A 22,048-nucleotide genomic window follows, 5' to 3' on the forward strand; every position below is an offset into this window, starting at 1 on the left:
TTCGTGAAGGCTCAGAACTGTGTGCTTTGTGGTGTCTGTTAAACAACAGGAAGACAAGCCTCCTTCACGCTCTTCTGGATTGACTTTTCAAGGAGACAGAACACTCATTCTTGGCATCTCTGTGTTAAATTGCCTTGTACCAAATGAACATTAGTTTTACTGTTTTTTCATTTCCTTATTATAACTTGATAGTATGTTAAAAAAATGTTTTGACAGTTTTAAAGGTCCTGGAAGGAGCATATTGATCAGGATTGCACTACGTGGTTTCCAGGGTTCCATGTGATTGTACAAAGCAAAGGTTGTCTGCTTTTACAACACTCAGGCAAATACACGGCTACCCCCGCATAGTGTTTGCTGCTTACAAACACTTTATGAAAACGAATCAGGCTGTAGTTATCAAACTGCAGCTTGCTTTCTTTTGTGGGAGAATATCTGAAGAGCTTTGATTTTAGTATTGTACAACTGCCTCCTTTTTTTTTGAAAGATTTATTTATTTTTATTGCAAAGTCAGATATACAGGGAGGACGCAAGTCAGAGAGGAAGATCTTTCATCTGCTGGTTCACTCCCCAAATGGCTGCAATGACCAGAGCTGAGCTGATCCAAAGCCAGGAGCCAAGAGATTCTTCTGGGTCTCCCACATGGGTGCAGGGTCCCAAGGCTTTTGGCCATCCTTGACTGCTTTCCCAGGCCACAAGCAGGGAGCTGGGTGGGAAGTGGGGCATCCGGGATTAGAACTGGCACCCGTATGGGATGCCGGTGTGTACAAGGTGAGGACTTTGGTCGCTAGGTTGCCGTGCCTGGCCCCATCTACCTCATTCTTTTGGACAATTGCACATTATTCTAATAAGTATGAAATATGTCATGATGAAAGGAGCACCTTAGATATTTTCAGTAGCTCCATTTAATAAATGGGGAAAATGGAGATTGAGGAAGTGAAACAAATGATTAAGGCCAGGCAGTTGGTAAGCCTAAAACTGGCATTAGAGCCTGGAATAATCTAATTTCAGAGCCTTTGCTTTTAACTGCAGTGATCGTTCCTTCTCTTTCTTTTTCTTAGAAGCAGCTTTTAAGAATAAAACCATATAACAACAAAAAATATTGATTGAATTAAGCACAGTTCTAAGTGCAGTTGTTATTATTAAATATTAATTTCATTGGAAGGACAAATACAGGGAAAGATCTTCCATCAGCTGGTTTACTCCACAAATGGCCACAATGACCTGTGCTGGGCCAATCTGCAACCAGGAGCCAGGGGCTTCTTCTGGGTCTCCCACATGAGTATAAGGTCCCAAAGGCCATCCTCCACTGTTTTCCCAGGCCACAAGCAGGGAGCTGGATAGGAAGTGGAGCAGCCAGGACACAAACTGGCGCCCATTTGCGATTCCAGCTCTGTTAATCAATTGAGCCATTGCACTGTGCTCTGCATTATTATTATTAACCAAACAGCAATCCTATTAGATAGGGTCTGTTACTATCTCTGTGTTAACAGCAAGGGACACCGGAGGTGCATGATGGTGAGGAAGTGTTTCCTGGATACTGAGACACTGGGCCACCTGGCTCCTGGCTTCGGGCCACAAGGCACTTCAGCACCTTGGCTCTCACTCCTGTCCTGCACTTCTGCCTTGAGAAAAGGTCTGAGCCTGTGCTACTGTGGATGATTGTTTGAACTTTCATGTAAGACATTTTCTGGCTCATTTTGGCTCATGTTTTCTTCTCTCAATCTTTTAAAGATCTAGTACTTAACACTGACTGTCCTATTTTTTCTGGTCACTTTAAGGTTGATAAGCTCACTGTTGATCATGTTTTTCGCCTGCTTAATGGTAAAGTGTCGAGCATTGTTAAGAACAGCATGCTTTGGTTTGTCACTAGAGGTGTTCTTTGGGGTGGGCCAACTGCAGTTTTTTTGAGTGTTTCCTTTTTTCTTTTTTTAAAGATTTATTTGTTTTTATTGGAAAAGCAGATTTACAGAGAGAAGGAAGGACAGAGAGAAAGATATTCCACCCACTGGTTCACTCCCCAAATGGCCACAGTGGCCAGAGCTGAGCCCAGCTGAAGCCAGAAACCAGGAGATTCTTCTGGGTCTCCCATGCAGGTTCAGGGTACCAGGGAACCCTTGGGCCATTCTTGACTGCTTTCCTAGGCCACCTACAGACAACTGAATGGGAAGTGCAGCAGCTAGGACACAAACTGGTGTCCATATGGGATACTGGTGCTGCCAGGTGGAGGATTAGTTTAGCCAACATGCCAGACCTATTGTGTGTTTGCTAAGTGCCATGGATTGGCCAGGCTTGGGTGTGTGGTATTTGGTGGGAGGTGGTTCAGACTTGTAAGTAGCCAAAATGTCGGAGTTAGGGGAGAATTTTAGAGGTTCCCTGAAAGAGTCAGGGAACCTCACAGAGGAGTCACATTGTCCTGTCTCCTGTTCCCACACAAAGATGTGAGGTCATGAAGGGCCTGCCTGGTGGAGGTTGTGGAGTTCACTGTAGCATAAGTATCTGAAATACATTTGGAGGGTAGAGATAATGTGATAAGATCTAGGAGAGACCGTGTTATGGAAATAAGAAAAAAAATTCTATGATACTTTTCACTTGTTTGAGAGGGAGAGAAAATGAGTACTTAGTCCCCAAATACCCACTATTTGGGGCCTGAGCCAGGAGCCGAAAGTCAGGAACACAACCCAGATCTTCCAGACAGGTGGCAGGAACCCAGTGACCGGATCAGTCACGGCTGCCTCTAGAATCTGCATCACGTTGGTGAGACGCTGCCGTCGGGAGCCAGAGCTGGCAGTCGGATCCAGGCACTCCTCAGACTCAGGAGTCTGAACTGCTGGACTTCAGCTCCACGGTGGAGATGTTTCAGGAAGAAACTGTTTCTGGAAAGTGGCCCAGGACGTGTTGGGATGAAACATCTCTCTCACCTGGAAACCTCCAGTAGCACGTCAGCAGTTGCTGTGACCCATCAAGAGGCAGGAGGCCAGAAAATGGAAGATGGATGTGGGAGTTCTCCTTGGAGGCAAAATTGGATTGGTTCTGCTAGTTGATGATTCCAGAGACAGAGACAGGGAGGGGGAGAGAGGGAGAGAGCAAGAGAGGCTTCAAGGTTTCTCTTTGGAGGCTTGGTTACTTGTTGATGCCACTGTCTGTTTTTGAGATTCAGGAGTGAGTTATAGGGGCCAGTGGGTTCAGTTGGGTGCCATTTCAGCAGCCTGTCCTAGCTTTATTGCTGGTCATTTATGAGAACTGCAAATATTATCCAAAAGCTTTGGCATCGTGCCTCCCTCTTTCTTTAGCAGGAGATTTTGTCTGGATGGCTTTAAAAAAAAATTATTTGAAAGAATGACAGAGGGAGAGAAGCAGAGAAAAAGGCCGAGAGAGAGAGAGATATCTTTTGTTTGCTGATTTGCTGGTTCACTCCACCCATGGCCCTAACAGCTGGACCGTGCAGAAGCCTGACCTAGAAGTCCATCTAGGTCTTTAGTACAAGTGGCACTCAGCCTGTCCTTCGCTGCCTTCCTGTGCATATCAGCAGGAAGTTGGATTTGAAGTGGAGTAGTCAGGACTTGACCCTGAACTGGTGCTCTGGTATGGGATGGAGGAGTTGCAAGTAGCCCATGTCCATAAGGCTCTTGTTTCTGGACCCATCCCCTCCCCACCAGCGAGAGAAAGAGAGAGAAAGAGAGAGAAAGAGAGAGAAAGAGAGAGAGAGAGAGAGAGAGAGAGAGAGAGACAAGAGACAGACATTCCTTCCATCTGCTGGTTCACTCCTCAAATGCTGCAACAGCTGGCCAGGCCGGAGCCAGGAGCCTCATCTGGGTCTCCTACGTAGGTGGCAGAGGCCCAGGCACTTGAGCCATCTTCTGTTACTTTTCCTAGGCTGATTAGCAGGGAACTGGCTTGGAAGTAGAGTAGGTGGCTTTGCTGAGCCCTGGTTTTTAAACAAAATTTACTAGCTTTTCCTTCCTGGTCAGAATTTGGAGTATGAGTTCCCTTCCTGTGTCTTCATCTATGTGAGAGTAACGTCTTGAATCAAAGAACACTTACCAGGCATCCAGCTCTTAGCCCCATGTGCTGTGTTTGTCTGTCGGAGGTCTTTCCTGTTTGTTTTAGGGGCCTGAGCTCTGTCTGGTCCTGGACCATTTTTGCTGATGGTGTTGCAAGAGGCGGCTCCTACCTTTCCCCTTAGCCCTGGGTGCTGTGTCTGTCGGAGGTCTTTCCTGTTTGTGTTGGGGCCTGAGCTCTGTCTGGTCCTGAGCCATTTTTGCTGATGGTGTTGGAACAGGCGGCTCCCATTTTTCCCTGAGCACAGTCTCCTGTGGGTTACAACCGTAGTGGTTGCTGCTGGGTTCTTTTCACCCTCCCTCTGCAGCTGTTCTGCAGCCTCAGGCGGGTGGGCTCAAGCACAGGGTGGGAGTGGGAGCGTGTGCACCTGCACACTACCCTCTGGTCTGTAGCTTCCTTCCTTGTCTCTGCGCCCTCAGCCAGCTCCCTTCACCTGCACAGATGCGTTGTTTGGATGTCCATGTTCTGCATCTTGTCCAACTAAACCAGGATGATGGAGATGAGATTGCATTTATCCTTTCAAATTAAAATTTGTTTTGGCAGCTGTTTGGGGTCACTTTGAGGGAGGTGGCTTAGGCTAGGAGCAGTGTTCCTGACCTCCTTCCTTCCGAGTCGCTCTTGATTTATCAATATCTGGTGGTTTTTTTTGTTTGTTTTTAAGAGCTACATCAGATACTGCAGGGATTGTGGTATTTTTCCTCTGGCTGCTTGAATTCTAGTGTCAAGTCGCCATGGAGACCATAGTGTGATTTCCTTCCCACCTGTGTCTCCCTCATCTCCCAGGGAAGATGCAAGCCGCTGGCACTGAGACCCGGTCTGCCTGATGACCAGGGAAGTTGGTTGGACTGCTCTGTATTAGGCTGGGTGCTGGGCCTGACATGGGAGCGGGGAAGGGGGCAGAAGGCACTGGGGAGGGACCAGTTCAACCCTGGATTTACTTGTTAGAGCTGCTTTATAGTGGGGAGGAGAGCCTAGCAGTTGGGGTCTGCCTTGGGTCTGAAAGTTGACTTGGACAGGCTGCTTCTTGGGCCTTGGTTGCCACACCTGAACAGTACTGTCAGCAGTTGGCGCTCCTGTAGGGCTGTGCAGGAGACCTAGAAGAGCAGTATGTTCTGGATGTAATATGCACCTGGCACATGGTTGGCACTGATAAGTGAGAATTTCTCCTCCTTTTTCGAAGACATGATATCTGTGGGAAGAAACAGACACCTGTGTCCCCAGACTTCACGTTTCCTACTAAAGACTCCTGAGTGGTTAGCATCCCGGCTGTGTGTGCAGGGTCCTCTTCCACGTGACTCAGGAGTGGTCAGCTGTGGTGGCTGGGAGCCTGCCACACTTCAGCATCCTTTGGTTATGCCTTCCACAAGTGTGCCAGGCTACCCTCCTGCCCAGAGAGACAGAGGCCCCTCTGCCTGCTGTGACTGGTGTGAGAGCCCTTATCCTGCTCACCTCTTGAGAGTCTGTGTGTATTTGGGGAACGCTGTCCTGACCCGGGTGCAACTCGGAGACCTGAGTCATACTGCATCTCAGAACTCTAAGCCCAGGGCGGGAGTTGTGATGTGGGGAGTTAAGTGGCCACCTATGGTGCCAGCATTCTATTTCAGAACACTGGTACAAATCCTGGCTACTCTGCTTCTGATCTAGCTTCCCACTAATGTGCCTGGGAGGACAGCAGAGGATGACCCAGATGCTTGGGACTATGACCTAGGTGGAGTTCTAGGCTCCTGGCTTCAGCCTGGAGCAGATTTGAAGCTGAGGGGGGAAGCACAGAGACCACAAGCTGGAAGGGTGCTCCACTCCTTGCTGGGCAGAGCCAGACCTGGGCACTGGACCCTGCTGAGCCAAGCTGGCAGAGGACCACAGATGGCTGAGCTGGGCGTGTTGTTCTTGTTAGCCCCTCATCAGGAGGGGCACTTGCTGTGCCTCCTCAGGCAGCTCCTGGGCATGAGCTGCTTCCTGTAAGACCCCCAGAGGGCAGCTCCTGGTCTGCAGAGCCTGGCAGAGGAGCCGCGAAGCCCAGAGGACTGCTCCTTGGCCTTGGAGTCTGAGGGTGTGGACTGCTACTCTTGACTAATGTGGGTGCACTGGGCTGCTTTGTCCTGTTTCACAGCAGTGCACTGACTAGTCGCATTATAGGCGAGTCTGTCTTTCGGAGGCAGATACTAGAAACAGTTGCAGGAACATAATACCCTCAGTATCTTATAGACGCGATTTCAGGATTATCTATCTATGTATCTATGTATCTATGTATCTATCTATCTAATGTGCACCAAAATGCATTTGTCTTTTCCTTCCATTTTCGTGAGCTTTTTGAAGTACCCTCATCTGTGGGGTGTGTGTACATACAGATACGATTGCACACAGATCAGTGCGCATTCGGAAGGGGGTCAGTGCTGCACGTAGGCTTGGGTGGCTTCCTGTGGGTAGCATCAGGTGCTTTCTGACAGATACATTCAGAGAAGTTTCAGATGGAGTTTGTGTTGCTTTTGCACAGCCTGGAGTGGTGACCTAACAAGTCAGGACCTCCAATTTCATTAGGGATTCTTCTGAAACATCATCTGATGGCTGTAGATGGTACAGATTCTCACTTTTGGAAAAAGTAGTGTTTCCTGTCATTGAACGTTAAGGATTTTAGTCATTGCTAGCTAACTGAAAGCTACTTACTGTTGGATTAGTGTCTTAGCATCCCATGCTGACCTTGGAGGATTTGCCTCTCACAACTCCCCACAGCCTGTTTCTGGCTGCTGGGGTCCGTGCCCTGCTCCCTGCCTGGCCCTGGGAGGGGAGCTGTCGGAGCAGCAAGAGGAGGGTTCAGACTCTGGTTCAGCCACAGACAGTGGGGATGGGGTTGTGGCGAGAAGACTTGCTCAGCGCTCAGCCTTCTCGGTGGTAAGATCTCTGGCTTCCTGCTGAGGTGGGTGGGAGGAGGTAGGGGAGCTGATCTGCTGGGTGTCGGTAGCCAGAGGCTCCTCGGTCCGGGCCTGCTACACCCACCACTGCGCTCCCCAGCCCCCTGCTTTAGGGGCTGCTGTGTCCCTTACCTGGTGGGCCCTGAATTCAGGGGAAGGCTTGTGTAATAGCACAGACCGTGTGCTGACCCCTGCCGCGTGGCTGAAGCAGACGTTGGCATCATTCCTGACATCCAGTCAGCGATCAGTATCTGTCTTGGGAGGCCGCATCTTCCTTCCTTGATTACATGCACACCCCTGCCGCCAGCTGCCTGTTTTGAGGGAAGGTGGGGAAGGGGAGGTCAGGGATGTCATGACACGGCCCTATTCCTCCCCCTGTCCTAATCTCCCAGCCCGGACTTGGATCTATTAATAACTGCTGAAGCAAAGCAGGTGTAATCAGCATTCCAGCTGCTCACCCCAGTGGGACGAACGCGTGGAGAGCAGGGAGCAGAGTAGTAACAGCAGGCACTCTTCTTAGTCACGCACACTGTGCACTTGCGTTCACTCTTCTTACAGCAACCCCAAGTGGTAAGGACTTAAGGGAATAAGATGAGGGACCTGAGGCACATAAGGGCTGAAAGCTTTCTTGGGCTTGTGGATGGGGTGCCGCTTGGACTGTTGCTTTGCAGTCGTGTCCTCTGCCAGCCTGTGGGTGATGAGAGCTGCATGCTCTGGGTTCGCTCTGTCCTTGTCTGTGACTCGGCCAGCCTGAGCTGTGTTTAAGGACTAAGCATGCCCAGGTGCTGGCACGGTGAAAAGCTGCTGAGCACACCTGGGTGGGGAGTCGGCCTTCTCCTTTCTTGGTTCTGGAAGGGGCAAGGAGGTATAGAGCTATGTGTTTCAGCAGCTCCCATGCCTCTCAGTGCCATCGTATTTGAGGCCACTCCCCTCCCGAGGCAGTGGGCCGTGTGGCCATGTCCCTGGCACCTGCCACACTTGGCAGGAGGTGGGGGCCTTGCTGATTGCACAGCGAGCCTTTCTATGGTGCAGGAGTTGCAGAGCTAAGCTACGTGGGGATGAGGCAGGACCTGGAACAGGCTCTGTGTTACACGGGCTGTCATCCCACCCAGCCGTTCCTGTGGCTTGTGAGCGGCAAGACCTTTCCTTCCTTCAGTCTTGGGCTGTCAGAGCTCTAGTCCTGGGCCTGTGGGCCTCTGCTGCCCTTGGCCAGCTCAGAGACCTTTCCCATGTGACTCCCCAGGCTTCTGGGAGAACCTGCTGCCCTGCCTCTCTGCTGGTGGCTCCTGGCAGGTCCCTGGCTGTGTGCCCTGCTTAATCTTGTCCTCCAGATTAGCACATTCCAGTCTTCCTCACCAGAGCCTGTGCGACTCTTCTTGGCTCGAGCACCTGCCAGCTTGGCCTGCCCAACCAATGAGAAGGTTTTGCTTTCACTGCTTGGTTGATTTTTATTCCTGAGACTTGAGTCTGGATGCACATCACTCACCAGTAGGCATGATTCTTACCCTTCCCAGTTAACTCTGTTGCTGAGGGGCTAGACCTGCATACAGTCCCCTGTTAGGTGTGAGAAGGCTTAGGTCCCCAGCCCTGGGTGGTACCCTTTGGTGGGAGATCGATCAGATAGTGGCTCATGAAGTCAAACCCAGCGGTAGAGACACGTGGACCATTTGCTGTACAGGCTTCCTGGTGCCAGCAGGGCTGGGATCTCAAAGCCCAAGCCCTCGTGCCTGTCTGTTCCTCGGGGACAGTTGGCCCCTGTGGATGTGTAGTGGGCCCCTGACCTGCTGACTGCCGACTTCCCCTGGCCTTAAGCCACACACACCAGCCCATCTAAGGCATACGGTCATGCTTGCAGTGTGTGCCCTGGGGTCCTGGAGGGCTTGCACTTGGAGTTGGTCCTTGGCATACCCTCACATGACGGTGCCCCGAGGCTGCAGATGGACACCTGGTAACACTGTCCTGTGGTGGCTGTGCTGCTCACACAGTGCTCTCCCAGGCAGTTCTCTCACCCTTGCTTAGAGGCGTGGTGTGGCGGACCTGCTGTGTTTCTCTCTGGGCCTCTGTTGCTGTGTACCAGTAGGGGGCGATAGCACTCCGTCCACAGCTGCTCTGAAAGCTGGCTCCTGGGCCCCTTAAGCCCTTTCAGCCTGGCATCTCCCTGGACTACCTTCATTTTCTGGGTTTGCCTCCCTTCCCATTGGCCTGTATGCTTTTATATCAGGATTCCAGTGAACATAATGTGTGTCCTATAGCAGGAGCTCAGTAGATGTTTGCTGGATTGAGTTACATAAAATGAAACTGCCCAGAGCCTCTCCTGTCCGCTCAGAGCATGGAAAAGTAAACATTCATTACCCTGGTCTGGACTAATAAAGGAAGTTGAAAGTGCCTGGAAGGGTGGCTGTGGTGGCAGAGCTTGGAGTGCTGGTTTGTGTCCCAGCTCTAATACTTCCTAGCCGGCACCCTGCTGATGAGCCTGGGCAGGCAGAGGATGCTGGTCCAAGTGCTTGGGCTCCTGCCACCTATGTAGTGAGACTGTGATGGAATACCTGGCTCCTGGCCTTAGCCTAGTCATCCTAATCTGCTGCAGGCATTTGGAGAGTGAATCGAATGATGGAAAATTTTTCTGTCTCCATGCCTTTTAAATAAATCAGTAAGAGAGTGTTAGTGTATTTATCTCTAGATAAAAGTGTCAAGATACAGGACCTGGGCAGTGTCCTCAGATAGTCATGAGGTGGCAGTGTGCCCTCACCAGGAGCCTCCTTCAGGCTGGGGTGTGTGTTGGGGGGACAAGGGGGTGAAATGAAGGGAGCAGCTTTAGCCATCCTCCTGTTTGGGGGAGCGTGCCCCTGCAAAGTCAGGTTGGCGAGCAGCAGCTCTCAGGCTCTTTAAAGCAGTGGCATGGTGGGAAGGCGTAGGCTTCAGAGTCCACCAGGTCTGGTTCTTTCTTCCTGGAAATAGATCCTTGGGTGTGTGGCCTCCCTGAGACTCAGGCTCCTTATCCTGCCAACCAGCAGGTGTGTGATGAGAAAAGACCCCGTGTGTCATGGGCCATTATGTAAAGGCAGGCCAGCCCCCTTCACTGCCTTCTGTACCCCAGTACTCTCTTGGCCACCATCTGACCAGGCTCACTGCATATCCTGCACGTCCCAGCAGGTCTCTTAGACTCCCCTGCTGCCCCAGCCCTGCTCCACTCCATCTCTGTGCTTGAGTCTGCCACATCATCTGCCTGGATTCCTTCCCACTGTCCTTTGCCTTCCTACATATCTGCCTGCTGCTTTCCCATGTGCCTGTCCATTTCCTTCCTACATACCTGTCTGTTTCTTTCCCAGGCCCTGAAATCAAGGTGTAATTGTGCATGCCAGCCTGGGCTCCTGGGGGGCTGGCCAGTGTGGCGGCTGTTGTCCTGGTCATTTTGGTACCCGTGCCTTGCATGTAGCAGGCACTCCGGGATGCAAACAGCAGTATCTGTTGTTGAGCAGGAGACACTTCGTGAGGTGCTTTGCAGAAATATTTAACACAAAAGACCTGTGTCGCAGAAGCTGTTATCCCAGCCATGCAAAAGGGGCCGGTGTTGGAGCACAGTAGGTTAGGCTGCCCTTAGGATGCCTGTGTCCTCGTGTCGGATTGCCTGATTTGAATCCTGGCTGGTTTGCATTTGTGGTCCAGTTTCCTGCCAATGTCCCTGGGAGGCAGCACAGGATGGCCTAAGTGCTTGCACTTTGTTACCCACGTGAGAGACCCCAATGGAGTTCCTGACTCCTGGCTTCAGCCTGACTGTTGTAATCATTTGGGAAGTGAGCCGGTAGATGCCTCTTCCTCTCTCTGTCACTATACCTTACAAATAAAATAAATCACACACACAGAGTGTATCAGGTGCTTTGGACTGTAGGCAGTGAGAACTTTGCACAAAGCAGTGTGGGAACAAAGCAGGGTTCATGCTCTTCCCAGGAGGTGCCGTAAGCATGCTTGGGGGTGTCAGCTAGCATCTAGGTGGAAGCCAGACCTCCTGGCCACCCTCCGCAGGGTGCTGGGTTAGCCTTGGATTGGCTCCCCTTTGGTGGGCCAGGGCGACTGCCACGGTCTCAGCTGCCACACGCAGGGGACATGATGTTGTTTCCTTTTAAGGCCGCTCTGTGGACATCCTGCTAAGTTCTTCTTGGTTGGTTTGGTCTTAGGCCTGTTCCCAAGCCACTCCCAAACAAAGGGACTGGAATTAATGAAGCTGTCATGGACAAGGCAAGATTGAGCCCCTTGAGGGCCAGACACCTGGTTTGGGGGAGAAGGCGGATTCAAGTTGTGTAACTTGCTCAGGTCGCAAAGCACAACCGTTTGTGCTGGGCAGTGTATGGCCAAGAGGTTGGGATCTGAGAGCTCCTCCATTCTCTGTTCTGGCTGCTGTTCCAGCTTCCTACCAAGCAGGCTTTGAGAGGCAGCAGGTGATGGCTGAAGCGCTTGGGTTCCTGCTTACCCATGTGGATGCCTGGACTGAGTTCCCAACTCCTCTTGACTGCAGCCTTAGCTACCATAGGCAGGCGCGAACTGGTGGTTGGGAACTGGTTGCCTCTCAAATAAAATAGAAGACACCTGGTTGACTGCACACCCCCTGCTGGTTGGATGGAGTTGACACAGTGGTGGAAAGAGCTTGGCTCTTCATGGCACCTGTGGGATTTGCGTGATCTGGTAGTACGTTTTGCTACTGATCCTGGAGTCACCCCTCGCTTGAGGCCCCTTCCCATTACTGTGTTGTTTGTTCTCCCTTCTGTCTGTCCAGTGCCTGTCTTCTAGTACCTATCCTCCGCCTGCCTTCTGGAATAAACTTCCTGCCCCTGGCTAAAGAGAGGGCCAGCAGGTGGCCTGGTCTCAGCACTGCATTCAGTGGAGCTGGCAAGGTCCCCTGAGAGCTCTTGGAGGTGGAGCAAATGAGCAGACCAGGCAGCTGCAAAGGCTCCCCTGGCTGTAGCAGGAGGGGCCGGGACAGTGCTGAGGGAGCTGGACGTGGGGGCAATGCAGCATCCCCCGTGGAGATGGTGCCCTCATTTTGGGCCTGTCTTGCAGATGCTCCAGGACTGCCCCAAGGCCCGCAGGGAGGTGGAGCTGCACTGGCGGGCCTCGCAGTGCCCACATATTGTGCGCATTGTGGATGTCTACGAGAATCTGTATGCCGGGAGGAAGTGCCTGCTGATTGTCATGGAGTGGTAAGTGGCTGCCGTGCTGTGCCTGGCCCAGCCTGGCACCGCGCCCCATTCAGGGGACAGCCCAGTCAGTGGAGAGTGGTAGGGGATGCGTCCTCCAGACCTTACCTTGGCTTTGTTTCAGTTTGGATGGTGGAGAGCTCTTCAGCCGAATCCAGGATCGGGGAGACCAGGCATTCACAGAAAGAGGTACAAAGGGCGCATGTGGGACAAGGTGGGGAAGGTGCCTGCCCCTGGGGCAGATAGGAGCCAGGGCGGCTAGTGGTTGCTTTGTTTCTGGAGTGTGGGGTGCACAGGAGCGGGGCGAGGGCCTCATGAGCCATCTCTATGCCTTTCCTGCCCTCCCCCCACCCCCAACAGAAGCCTCAGAAATTATGAAGAGCATCGGCGAAGCCATCCAGTATTTGCACTCAATCAACATTGCCCATCGGGATGTCAAGGTACTGGTTCATGTGGGTGCTGTGGGGCTGTAGGCTGGGAGCTGGCGGCCTGAGACCCTGTGTCTGGCTTTGTGGTCCTTGAGAACAGTGTGGGGCTGTGTGTTGCTCCCTACCCATGCAACTTCTGCCTCAACAGGGAAGACCTCTGTGGGCAGTGTGCTCAGCCTGTGCCAACCAGTTATGTCCTGGGGCACCTGCTGCACCTGTCGCTGGCGCTTGGTGTTAACTCTTGTCTCCCGGCATTCCTGGAGCTCTGGGAAAGTGGGGATCTGCTCACAGTGAGCCCATGGTGCCTTGACTGGGCAACACCGGGGCCAAGGGTTGGGAGGGCAAGGCCACCACCCCTTGGATTTCTGATTGCCCTATCTCAGCTGCAGTAGGGCTGTCACTTGTCTGTCTCTTCCCATAGCCCGAGAATCTCTTGTACACCTCCAAAAGGCCTAATGCCATTCTGAAACTCACTGACTTTGGCTTTGCCAAGGAAACCACGAGCCACAACTCCCTGACCACCCCTTGCTATACGCCCTACTACGTGGGTAAGTGAAGTGGAAAATGGAGACCCTGTTTTTCACCTGGCCCCTCCTTCTGGGATCCACCCCTGTAGGTCACAGAGGATGCCATGGGTTGACAGGGTGGGTCCTCAGGGCTCCCTGGCACTGGTTCTAGCCTCCAAGCTGCCAAGGAACCGGGAGTCGTAGGGCTGAGAGGCCCCAGGTGCTGGGCGGGGTGTCCCTCCAACCCTGATAAGCTGCCATTCCTGTCTGATTCCCAGTGGAGACCAGGACCCAGATTTGGTGTGGCTCCTTCGGCTGACTGACACAAAAGTGTCTCTAGCAGTTGAAGCATTTGTTCATTTTAAGAGCCTAGGGTCAGCACTGTGGTGCAGTGGGTCAAACCCCTACTTACAACACCAGCATCTTTTATCAGAGTGTTGGTTCAGGTCCCTGCTGAAGCACCTGGAAGGAAGCAGATGGCCCAAGGAGTGAGACCCCCACAACACATGTGGGAGAGACTCAGATGGAGTCCCTGGCTCTTGGCTCCTGACCTTGACCTGGACTAGCCCCAGTTGTTGCAGCAATTTGTGTAATGAACTAGGCAGATAGAAGATCTCTCTCACAAAATGAATGAATTAATCAATTAATCTTTAAAGACGTGTTTTTAAAGATTTTGAAATTTTTATTGGAAAGTCAGGTTTACAGAAAGGAGAGATAAATCTACAGAAGAAAAATCTTTTGTCTGCTGGTTCACTCCCCAAGTAGCCGCAGTGGCTGGAGCTGAGCTGATCTGAAACCAGGAGCCAGGAACTTCTTCCAGATCTCCCATGCTGGTGCAGGATCCCAAGGTTTTGGGTTGTTCTCGACTGCTTTCCCAGGCCACAAGTAGGGAGCTGGATGGGAAGTAGAGCAGTCAGGACATGAACTGGCGCTGATAGGGGATCCTGACACATGCAAGGCAAGGATTTCAGCCACCTGGCTACCACGGCAGGCCCTCCATTAATCTTTTTTAAAGTCTCTGGCTGCAGACCTGAGCTGTTCCCTGAGGAGACTCTTCTGCTCCTTCCACTGCTGTCCCCCTCCCCCAGCTGCTTTCCCATGTGGAAAGCTGGGGGGTGGGGGAGGTGGTGGCATCATTCACAGGAGGGGTTGCCAGAGCACTGCCAGGCCCACTCAGCTTGGCCTTCAATTCGCAGCCCCTGAGGTACTGGGTCCGGAGAAGTACGACAAGTCCTGCGACATGTGGTCCCTGGGTGTCATCATGTACATACTGTGAGTGTGCAGGGATACCCACGGGTTGGGCTGTGAGTGTGCAGGGATACCCATGGGGCGGGCTGTGAGTGTGCCCACGGGCTGGGCTGTGAGTGTGCAGGGTGTGCAGGGATACCCACAGGCTGGGCTGTGTGTGTGTGGGGGTGAGATACCCTGGGCTGGGCTGTGAGTGTGCAGGGATACTTACGGGCTTGGATGTGAGTGTGTGTGTGCGGGGATGGGATACCCAAGGGCTGGGCTGTGAGTGTGCAGGGGTGGGATACCCATGGGCTGGGCTGTGAGTGTGTAGGGATACCCACGGGCTGGGCTGTGTGTGTGTGTGTGGGGGGGTGGGATACCCACGGGTTGGGATGTGAGTGTGTGTGTGTGGGGGTGGGATACCCATGGGCTGGGCTGTGAGTGTGTGTGGGGGTGGGATACCCACAGGCTGGGCTGTGAGTGTGCGAGGATGGGATACCCACGGACTGGGCTGTGAGTATGCGGGGGTGGGATGCCCACGGGCTGGGCTGTTAATGTGCGGGGGTGGGACACCCATGGGCTGGGCTGTGAGTGTGTGGGGATACTGGGCTAGGTGAGGGTTATATGGGGTGGTCCTGCAGGTGTCCAGGACAGGAGACAGATATCAGCACTTCCTTTTTGGACAGATTTTCTGTTTCCTTAGTGCCTTGTGGAGTCTGATGGTGGAGGGCCGGGTGTGGCTTTGCGATTGAGTGGGATGGTGTGTGGTCTACCCTGGGATATCGGGTCCCTGTCCCTACTTCCTTAGAGTGCTGTGTCATTGAGCCCCTGCCTTAGCCCTCTCTTCCTGTATACTTGACACAGGCTGTGTGGGTACCCCCCCTTCTACTCCAACCATGGCCTGGCCATATCTCCTGGCATGAAGACGCGCATCCGGATGGGCCAGTATGAATTTCCCAACCCAGAGTGGTCGGAAGTGTCTGAGGAAGGTAGGAACCCAGCCTTTCAGGACCAGGGGAAGTATGTGTGTGCACACTCATGAATGTGAGTGTACAAGTGCGTGCACAGTATGTTCATGTGTAGGTATGTGTATATGTGAGTGCATGCACATGAGTGTAGAAGTGTGTATGTGTGGGTGTGTTTGCATCTGTGCACAGTGTGTACACGTGTAGGCATGTGTGTACACTTGTGTATATGTGTATGAGCATGAATGTAGATGTGTGTACTTGTGGGTATGTTTGTATCTGCAGTGTGTACACATGTAGGCATGTGTGTACACCTGTGTATATGTGTGCATATGCGTGTACGTGTGGGTATGTTTGTATCTGTGTGTGCTGTGTATAGGTATGTGTGTACTTGTGGGAAGTATTACTGGGTCTACTCCCACCTACTCCATGTGTAGGACCTGAGACAGGTGCAGGCCACAGGGACGTGGGGGCTGGTGCAGTGGTCCTAGGGTCCTTGTCTCCGTGCAGCCCCTTTGGCCCTGGTTTCACCAGAGACCATCCCCTGAGCTGTCCCCTGTCCTGCTCACCCCCCACAGTGAAGATGCTCATCCGGAACCTGCTAAAAACAGAGCCCACTCAGCGGATGACCATCACGGAGTTCATGAACCACCCCTGGATCATGGTGAGCTGGCTGGGGGGCTGGGCTCCAGGGGCTCGGCCCTCACACCGGCTCTGGGCCAGAACCCTGCACACACCAGGCTTTCACTCACCCCACTGCTCTTCCTTTCAGCAATCAACCAAGGTCCCTCAGACCCCTCTGCACACCAGCCGGGTCCTGAAGGAGGACAAGGAGCGGTGGGAAGACGTCAAGGTGAGGGTCGTGCTGGTGGGCAGGTGCCCTGGCCTTGGGTATCTGTCACAATGGGAGCGGTGGCTCTGAGCTGCTGCCCTGGCTGGGCTCACTGGTCCTGTCTCCTGCCAGTTGTCTGCCTCCCTGGGGCTCAGCAAGGATTGGGGGACACTTGCTGTAGGCCCAGGTCTCCCAAGTCCTGGCCCACGCTCTCCGTGCCTTCATGCTGGTTTTGGAAGGCCCTTGGAAGCGCCAGGGAGCTCTCTGCCAGCAGGTGCCTGCCTGCCTCCCTCTACCCCCCAGCCCACTCTCTTGCCTTCACCTCTCTCTCTCTGGACCCTTCTTCACACCACACTCCTGTCATTTGCACCCAACCCCAGGAGGAGATGACCAGTGCCTTGGCCACAATGCGCGTCGACTACGAGCAGATCAAGATCAAGAAGATCGAGGACGCTTCCAACCCTCTGCTGCTGAAGAGGAGGAAGAAGGCGCGGGCCCTGGAAGCTGCAGCCCTGGCTCACTGAGGGGCAGCCCGCCCCACTGGAGGACAAGCAATAATGCCCACCAGATGTAATTTTTAAATGAAGAGATGCAGGCCGTCCCCTCTGCCAGCGCCTCCTCCTGGCTGTGGGAGCCTGGGAGTGTAATGCCACTGTGGCCAGCTGAGTTCTGCCTTTGGCTGTGGCCACCCCAGGGAGCGGGGAGCCGGGGGCTGCCATGGGAAGGGAGCGAGAGGCTCTCGGCCACGCTCCTGCTGCAGTTTTACCCAAGATTTGATGTAGAGTTTTTATCAAATTTCTTTTATCTTGCTTTTCTTTACGCTGCCTCCCCACCAGACCCCTTCCTCTTGGATCCTGCGAAGGTTTGGGGTTTGTTCAAGGGTTATTTGTGGAGCTGTTACAGGGAGGGGCCTGGTGATGCCCCACCTGCCCCCTCCCCCTTTTCCCCACTGCAGCCTGACGTCCTGCCGGCTCAGGTGTCCCAGAAGCTCAAGGCCATCCATGGGGGAGCTTGGAGGCCTTGAGTATCAGCAGTGCAGCGGGCATGTGGGAGAGCGAGCGAGTGTGTATGTGTGTGTGTGCCTGTGTAAGCATGCTGTGCGCATGTGTGTGCCCGTGCGTGCGTGTGTGTATGCCCACATCTGTGCCTGGGACCGTGCACTTGTAGAACCAGGGCTCTACAATGGCTCAGCAGCCCTCCCTCTCGGGGCCCACCCTGCTCACACTGAGCCTGCCAAAGTGCCTGGGAGGCCTGTGCGGACGGAGCCAGGTCAGCCAGGTCCTGGCTGTCAGAGAGGACTGATTCGGGCACTGGCACAGTTGTCAGGAAGACTGGACCTCCCTCCCCCAACCTCTCCTCCTCCTCAGTGCTGTCTTCCCTCTGTCCCCAGCCCCGATTGCTCAGCAGCCTCTCTACCGTCCCTTCTTGCCTTCAGTTGCCCATCCTTGGTTTTCTGAAAATTTTAGATACTCTGCCAGCTCCCTGTCGGTGCGCGTGGCTGAGCCGTGTCCCGTGGCTCACCTCAGTAGGGGGTGTCAGCCCTAGTCAGACCCCATGGGCCTCTCTCAAATTTCCATTGTGTGGCCTGGGAGGGGGCAGCGTTCTTCGCACCAAAGATGTCCCGACTCTGCCTCCTGGTCCTTACTTAGCCTTTCACCCCCCACCCACCTCAACAACTCTGCTTCCTGTGTCCAGGCCCTCCCCCAGGGTTGCCAAGGGCGGCACGGGCAGCCACGCCCGGTCCCTGCCTGGGGAGGGGCAGCAGGTGTGCTTCACCAGCCCCTCCCTCAGGGCAGGTGGAGGGGGCACCGGCTGTGCCTCCCTCATCTCAGACGGTGTGTCCAGCACTCAGACTGTTGTAAACTTTTGTTTTGTATGAGCAAAATTGTCTTTACTAAACTGATTGAATAGTTGAAAGCTTCTCTCTCTTCCTTCCTGGGCCCTAGGGCCCTGGCCTCTCTCCTCTGTGTGTGCCGGGCGAGGGCAGAACCATGGACTGTGGAGAGGGCCCGAGGGCCGCTGCCAAGGGCAGGAGTGAGGCGCAAGGACTTGGGGAGCCAGTCCTGTCAAGAACTGGACTGGGAACCAGGCTGCTTTTCGGCATGTGATTGCTTGACCCGTATAGTCAAGTGCCAGCACTATTGTCAGCCTGGGAAAGCTGGCTGGTTGGGGTGGGGAGGTCTGAGAGCAGCTGCTAAATTCTATTCCAAGCCTGGTAGGAAGGGATCAGGGGAGCAGGTTGGTGTAGTACCTGAAAGTTCCAGCAGGGGGCGATAGGACCTGACTCAAACTAAAGCACCTTGGAGCTGAAAGAGAGAGACCTCAGTGGATGCAGACAGAATGGGCACCAGGGTGGAGGGGCTGTTGGCAATCACTTGATAATGAGTTGACTGGGTCGCTGTTGGTTAGGGAGGAGGACTGGCACGTTCTAGATCATGACACCTGCGTTCTCTTCTGTGATTCTGACAGAGAGGCAAAGCAGGAGGGTGCCTGTCCCCATGTAATGGGTGAGGCCTGGGGTGTCCTCCGACCACTATCTGCCTCCCCGGTAAAGGCTTGCTTGTTTGTGCTCCCTGTTGCCACAGCTGTCACTGTGCCAGTGCCCAGTGTGTGGGATCAGAGGCCCGTGATCTGGCCTTGAGGACTCTGAGTGGGTATCTAGGCTCAGCACTGAGCAGCAGCAGTAATGTAGGGTTTCTGCCTTTAGAGGATCATGTTTGTCTGGGCTCATGAGTTAGTCGAAAGTGTGGAGAACTTCCCAGGGAAGGAAATCAGGTCAAGGCAGTGGCTACCCTGATGCAGGGGCTCAGCACGGGGCACGCCCATTCCCAGCTCTGGGCATCAGCTGTTGGAGGGGCTTGCTGGCTTCTCCTATGGCCACAGCTCCCACTCAGCTGGAAAGAAACTCCTGTCTCTTTTAAAGAGTCAGTTCTTGTGTTTGAAAGCCAGAGAGAGGAGAGGCACACAGAAAGAAAGATCTATCCTGTGGCTCACTCTTCAAATGGCTGCAACAGCCAGGGCTGGGCCAGGCCTAAGCCTGGAGCCCGGAACTCTACCCACGTCTCCCACGTGGCTGGCTGGGACCCAGAGCTTTGGGGCGTCTCCACTGCCTCTCAAGGATGCATTAGCAGAGGAATGGAAGCAGAGGAGTCAGGCCTGGAACCTGGCACCCCAATACTGATGCAGGCACCTCAAGCCAGGGGATAGGTGTGAGTGCAGAGCCTGAGCTGCTGCGGGGACAATGCCTGTTCTGGATTCTCTTTGTGAAGATAGAAGAGCTGAGATTTGGCCAACCAGGGAATCCAGGGAGATCTTGCCAGCTGTAAACCATGCCTCCTGTCCTGTGTGCAGAGCCCGGCTTGCTGTGAGGTCACACCCTCAGCTCTGGGAATGAGGCAGCAGATTCCTTGGGTCCAGTGTTACGCTGTAGCAGCCACTGCGGTCTCCCTGTCCTTATGCCCCGCCACAGATGCCTGTTTGGCCTCCTTGCCTGTCTGGGTTAGACCTGCAGGTGGCAGTGAGGGGCCAGCATGGGACTGGCTCTTACAGGAGGCGCCAAGAAGGACCAGTGTGTCTTCACTCCCTGACTCTAGCAGGAGGGCAGTGGAAACTTGTGTCCCTACAGGCAGCCTGTGCTTTGCCAGGAGAAGGGCCTGCGTGTGCTGTGGATCACCTTCAAGCTGGGGAAGGGGGAGGCATAAAGGGCTCTGCTCCCCCAACACCCGGGGACAGCATGTGAACCCTCTGAGGCTGGTGTTCAGTCTCCGCTTCTCCACTCAAGGGCACTCAGTTGTGGACTTGACCAAGGTTGCTCACTAGGCAGGTCCCCTAAGAAGTCGCTGGAAGGGCTCCTTAAGAGGGGGAGCTGAGGAGGCTGCGGTTGTTTAGGAGAGTTGTTTAGTTTTCTGTGCCACAGGGGTACCCTGTCAAAGGAGGAGGCTGCCTGTCTGAGGGAGGTGGCCATCTGAGCAGCTTCCGTGTTCCTAGGACCTAAAGAACACAGTCATTCCCCTCTTCCCCAAAGCAAGCTAGGGATCCCAGTCCCCTGGGGGTGAGACTGGCTGGGTTTGAAAGCGGCTTCTCTGTGGAAGACTGACTCCCCCTCTGGGGCCATGGCTGCTGTACCCCTCACCCTGCACTGAGAGAGAGAGGTGTGGGGATGATGCCTAACTCAGTGGAGCAAATGCCCATACACTTCCTATGCACCTGTGCCTTATGTAAATGGACCAAGTGCAAGGTTCCCATCCTGCCCTTGAGGAGGCTGCTGAAGGGGACATAAGAGGCCTGCATGTAACAGTGAATGGCCTTGTCCTTCCTACTAGTGTATGCGTAGGCCTGGACACCTTAGACACTGCTCCACGGAGGGTGTGTCTTTTGCGTCCATGTAGCGTGGGGCACACACTCTTGGAGATTTTGAAATCAAAGGACACTCACCCTGGATCCTAGTCCAGCCAAGTCCTTCCGCTTATACCTTGATAGGTGGTTTTAACCCTATCCCATTCAGGACTCAACAGGGGGTGCATGAGACATGGGAAGGTGGGAGAAGTGTGGCTTGTGGATCTGCAGTGAGGGACCATGCCCAAAGCTCTGGGCTGTTTTCCTACCAGGGTCAGTGCCTTGGTCTCCTTGGTGCAGTGGCTTCAGCCACCATTCAGGCTGAGCTCATTTTGAATGTGTGTTGAGTTGTGTCCCATGTGTACGTTTTTGGGGAGATGCTGGTGAGGAGGAAGTGGGTCCAGGCTTCAGGATCAGACATGGACATTATGGGAGGGAGAATTGGTACTCTAAACCAGCAAGTGCACAGGGGGCGCTGTGGAGCACAAGGAGCCTTCCTGCAGCTCTGTCCACACTGGCACCTAGGGGCCGGGCAGGTGGGGGAGGATGAGGGAGCAGCGTAGTGGAGAAATTCCATGCGAAGTCTGGTTGCCGGAGTCCCTGTCTGCCTGCCTTTGGATCTCAGGTAACCCAGCTTGTGGTCTGAGCTGCTGTCTGCATAGCTCTTGAACTTGACCCTTGATTCCATGGCTCTGCCAGTGTGCTCTGATGCACCTGCCCTGATGGGAGGTGCCCTTGGCTGTTTTCTACTCTTCCCAGCTTCTCTAATGTGGATTCCTCTCCCGGTCGCCCTGTCCACCTCACAGAGCCAGAATCTGGGAACATCTACCTGATAGAATTCCCCCTCCCCCGTTTTGTAGTTGTTGTGCACTGAATTTCTTTTTAAAAAATCTTGCCAACTTGTACCATCCACTTGGATTGTTTGTGGTTAGTCATAAAATTTGAATCTTTATGGACAAGGATGTCATATGAAATCGGGGTTCCTTGCAGGGCAGCTATCAGGGTCCTCCTTGCTTCTCTGGCTGTTGCTGCTGGTCTGTTAGTCCCTCTGGCTTCCACCCTATGCATACACATCAGTGTGTAAGGGTTCTCGGAGGGCTCCCAGCACGTGTGGGGTGTGTCCCAGGACATCAGCACCTCGAATAAGGAGTCGTCTTGGCGTTCATAGCTTCTCCCTGGGCTTCTGCTCTGAAGGTAAGGTTCCTGCTGGAGAAGCCCACAGGTTGGAGGTTCAACAGGGAGCCCTGGGCTGTCATGCAAATACATTTATTTGCATAGCTTTTTGGCTTTCAGGGATCATGAGTCTCTCTCTCACACACACACACAAACACACACACAGAGCCACACAAACACACACACAGAGCCAGGCCAGGCCAGGCTAGGATTTGCAAGTGAAATACTGGGACTGGGTTTTCCCCAGTGGCCACCCTGCTCACCCCCGCTTAGTTCCATGCTGTCCCTCAGGTGCTCTGTGAGCAAGTCCTAATCTCTGATCATCAGGCAAAGGTGTTTCCTGGAGTCCAGCCAGGTAGGCCAAGTGTCTGTGTCACGCAAGCGAGCAGCGACGTGTCCCGACTGTGTCCATCCGTGTG

The 22,048-nt window shown here is 53.7% G+C and overlaps 1 protein-coding gene across 1 annotated transcript in view; it reads left to right on the top strand.

Moving 5' to 3' along the window:
- MAPKAPK2 (MAPK activated protein kinase 2) overlaps positions 1–18,038 on the top strand; it is a 42,711-nt gene extending 24,673 nt beyond the window's left edge. The window contains exons 2-10 of the mRNA XM_004578933.3: positions 12,024–12,163; positions 12,285–12,349; positions 12,521–12,600; positions 13,010–13,136; positions 14,291–14,366; positions 15,189–15,313; positions 15,868–15,953; positions 16,062–16,142; positions 16,502–18,038. Coding sequence (XP_004578990.2) covers positions 12,024–12,163; positions 12,285–12,349; positions 12,521–12,600; positions 13,010–13,136; positions 14,291–14,366; positions 15,189–15,313; positions 15,868–15,953; positions 16,062–16,142; positions 16,502–16,645 — 924 coding nt within the window. The 3' untranslated portion in view covers positions 16,646–18,038. The remainder of the gene's footprint in view (positions 1–12,023; positions 12,164–12,284; positions 12,350–12,520; positions 12,601–13,009; positions 13,137–14,290; positions 14,367–15,188; positions 15,314–15,867; positions 15,954–16,061; positions 16,143–16,501) is intronic.
- The last annotated feature ends 4,010 nt before the right edge of the window (positions 18,039–22,048 follow it).

Source organism: Ochotona princeps, chromosome 10 (genome assembly GCF_030435755.1).
Source record: "Ochotona princeps isolate mOchPri1 chromosome 10, mOchPri1.hap1, whole genome shotgun sequence".
In the NCBI taxonomy this organism is placed as follows: Eukaryota; Metazoa; Chordata; class Mammalia; order Lagomorpha; family Ochotonidae; genus Ochotona; species Ochotona princeps.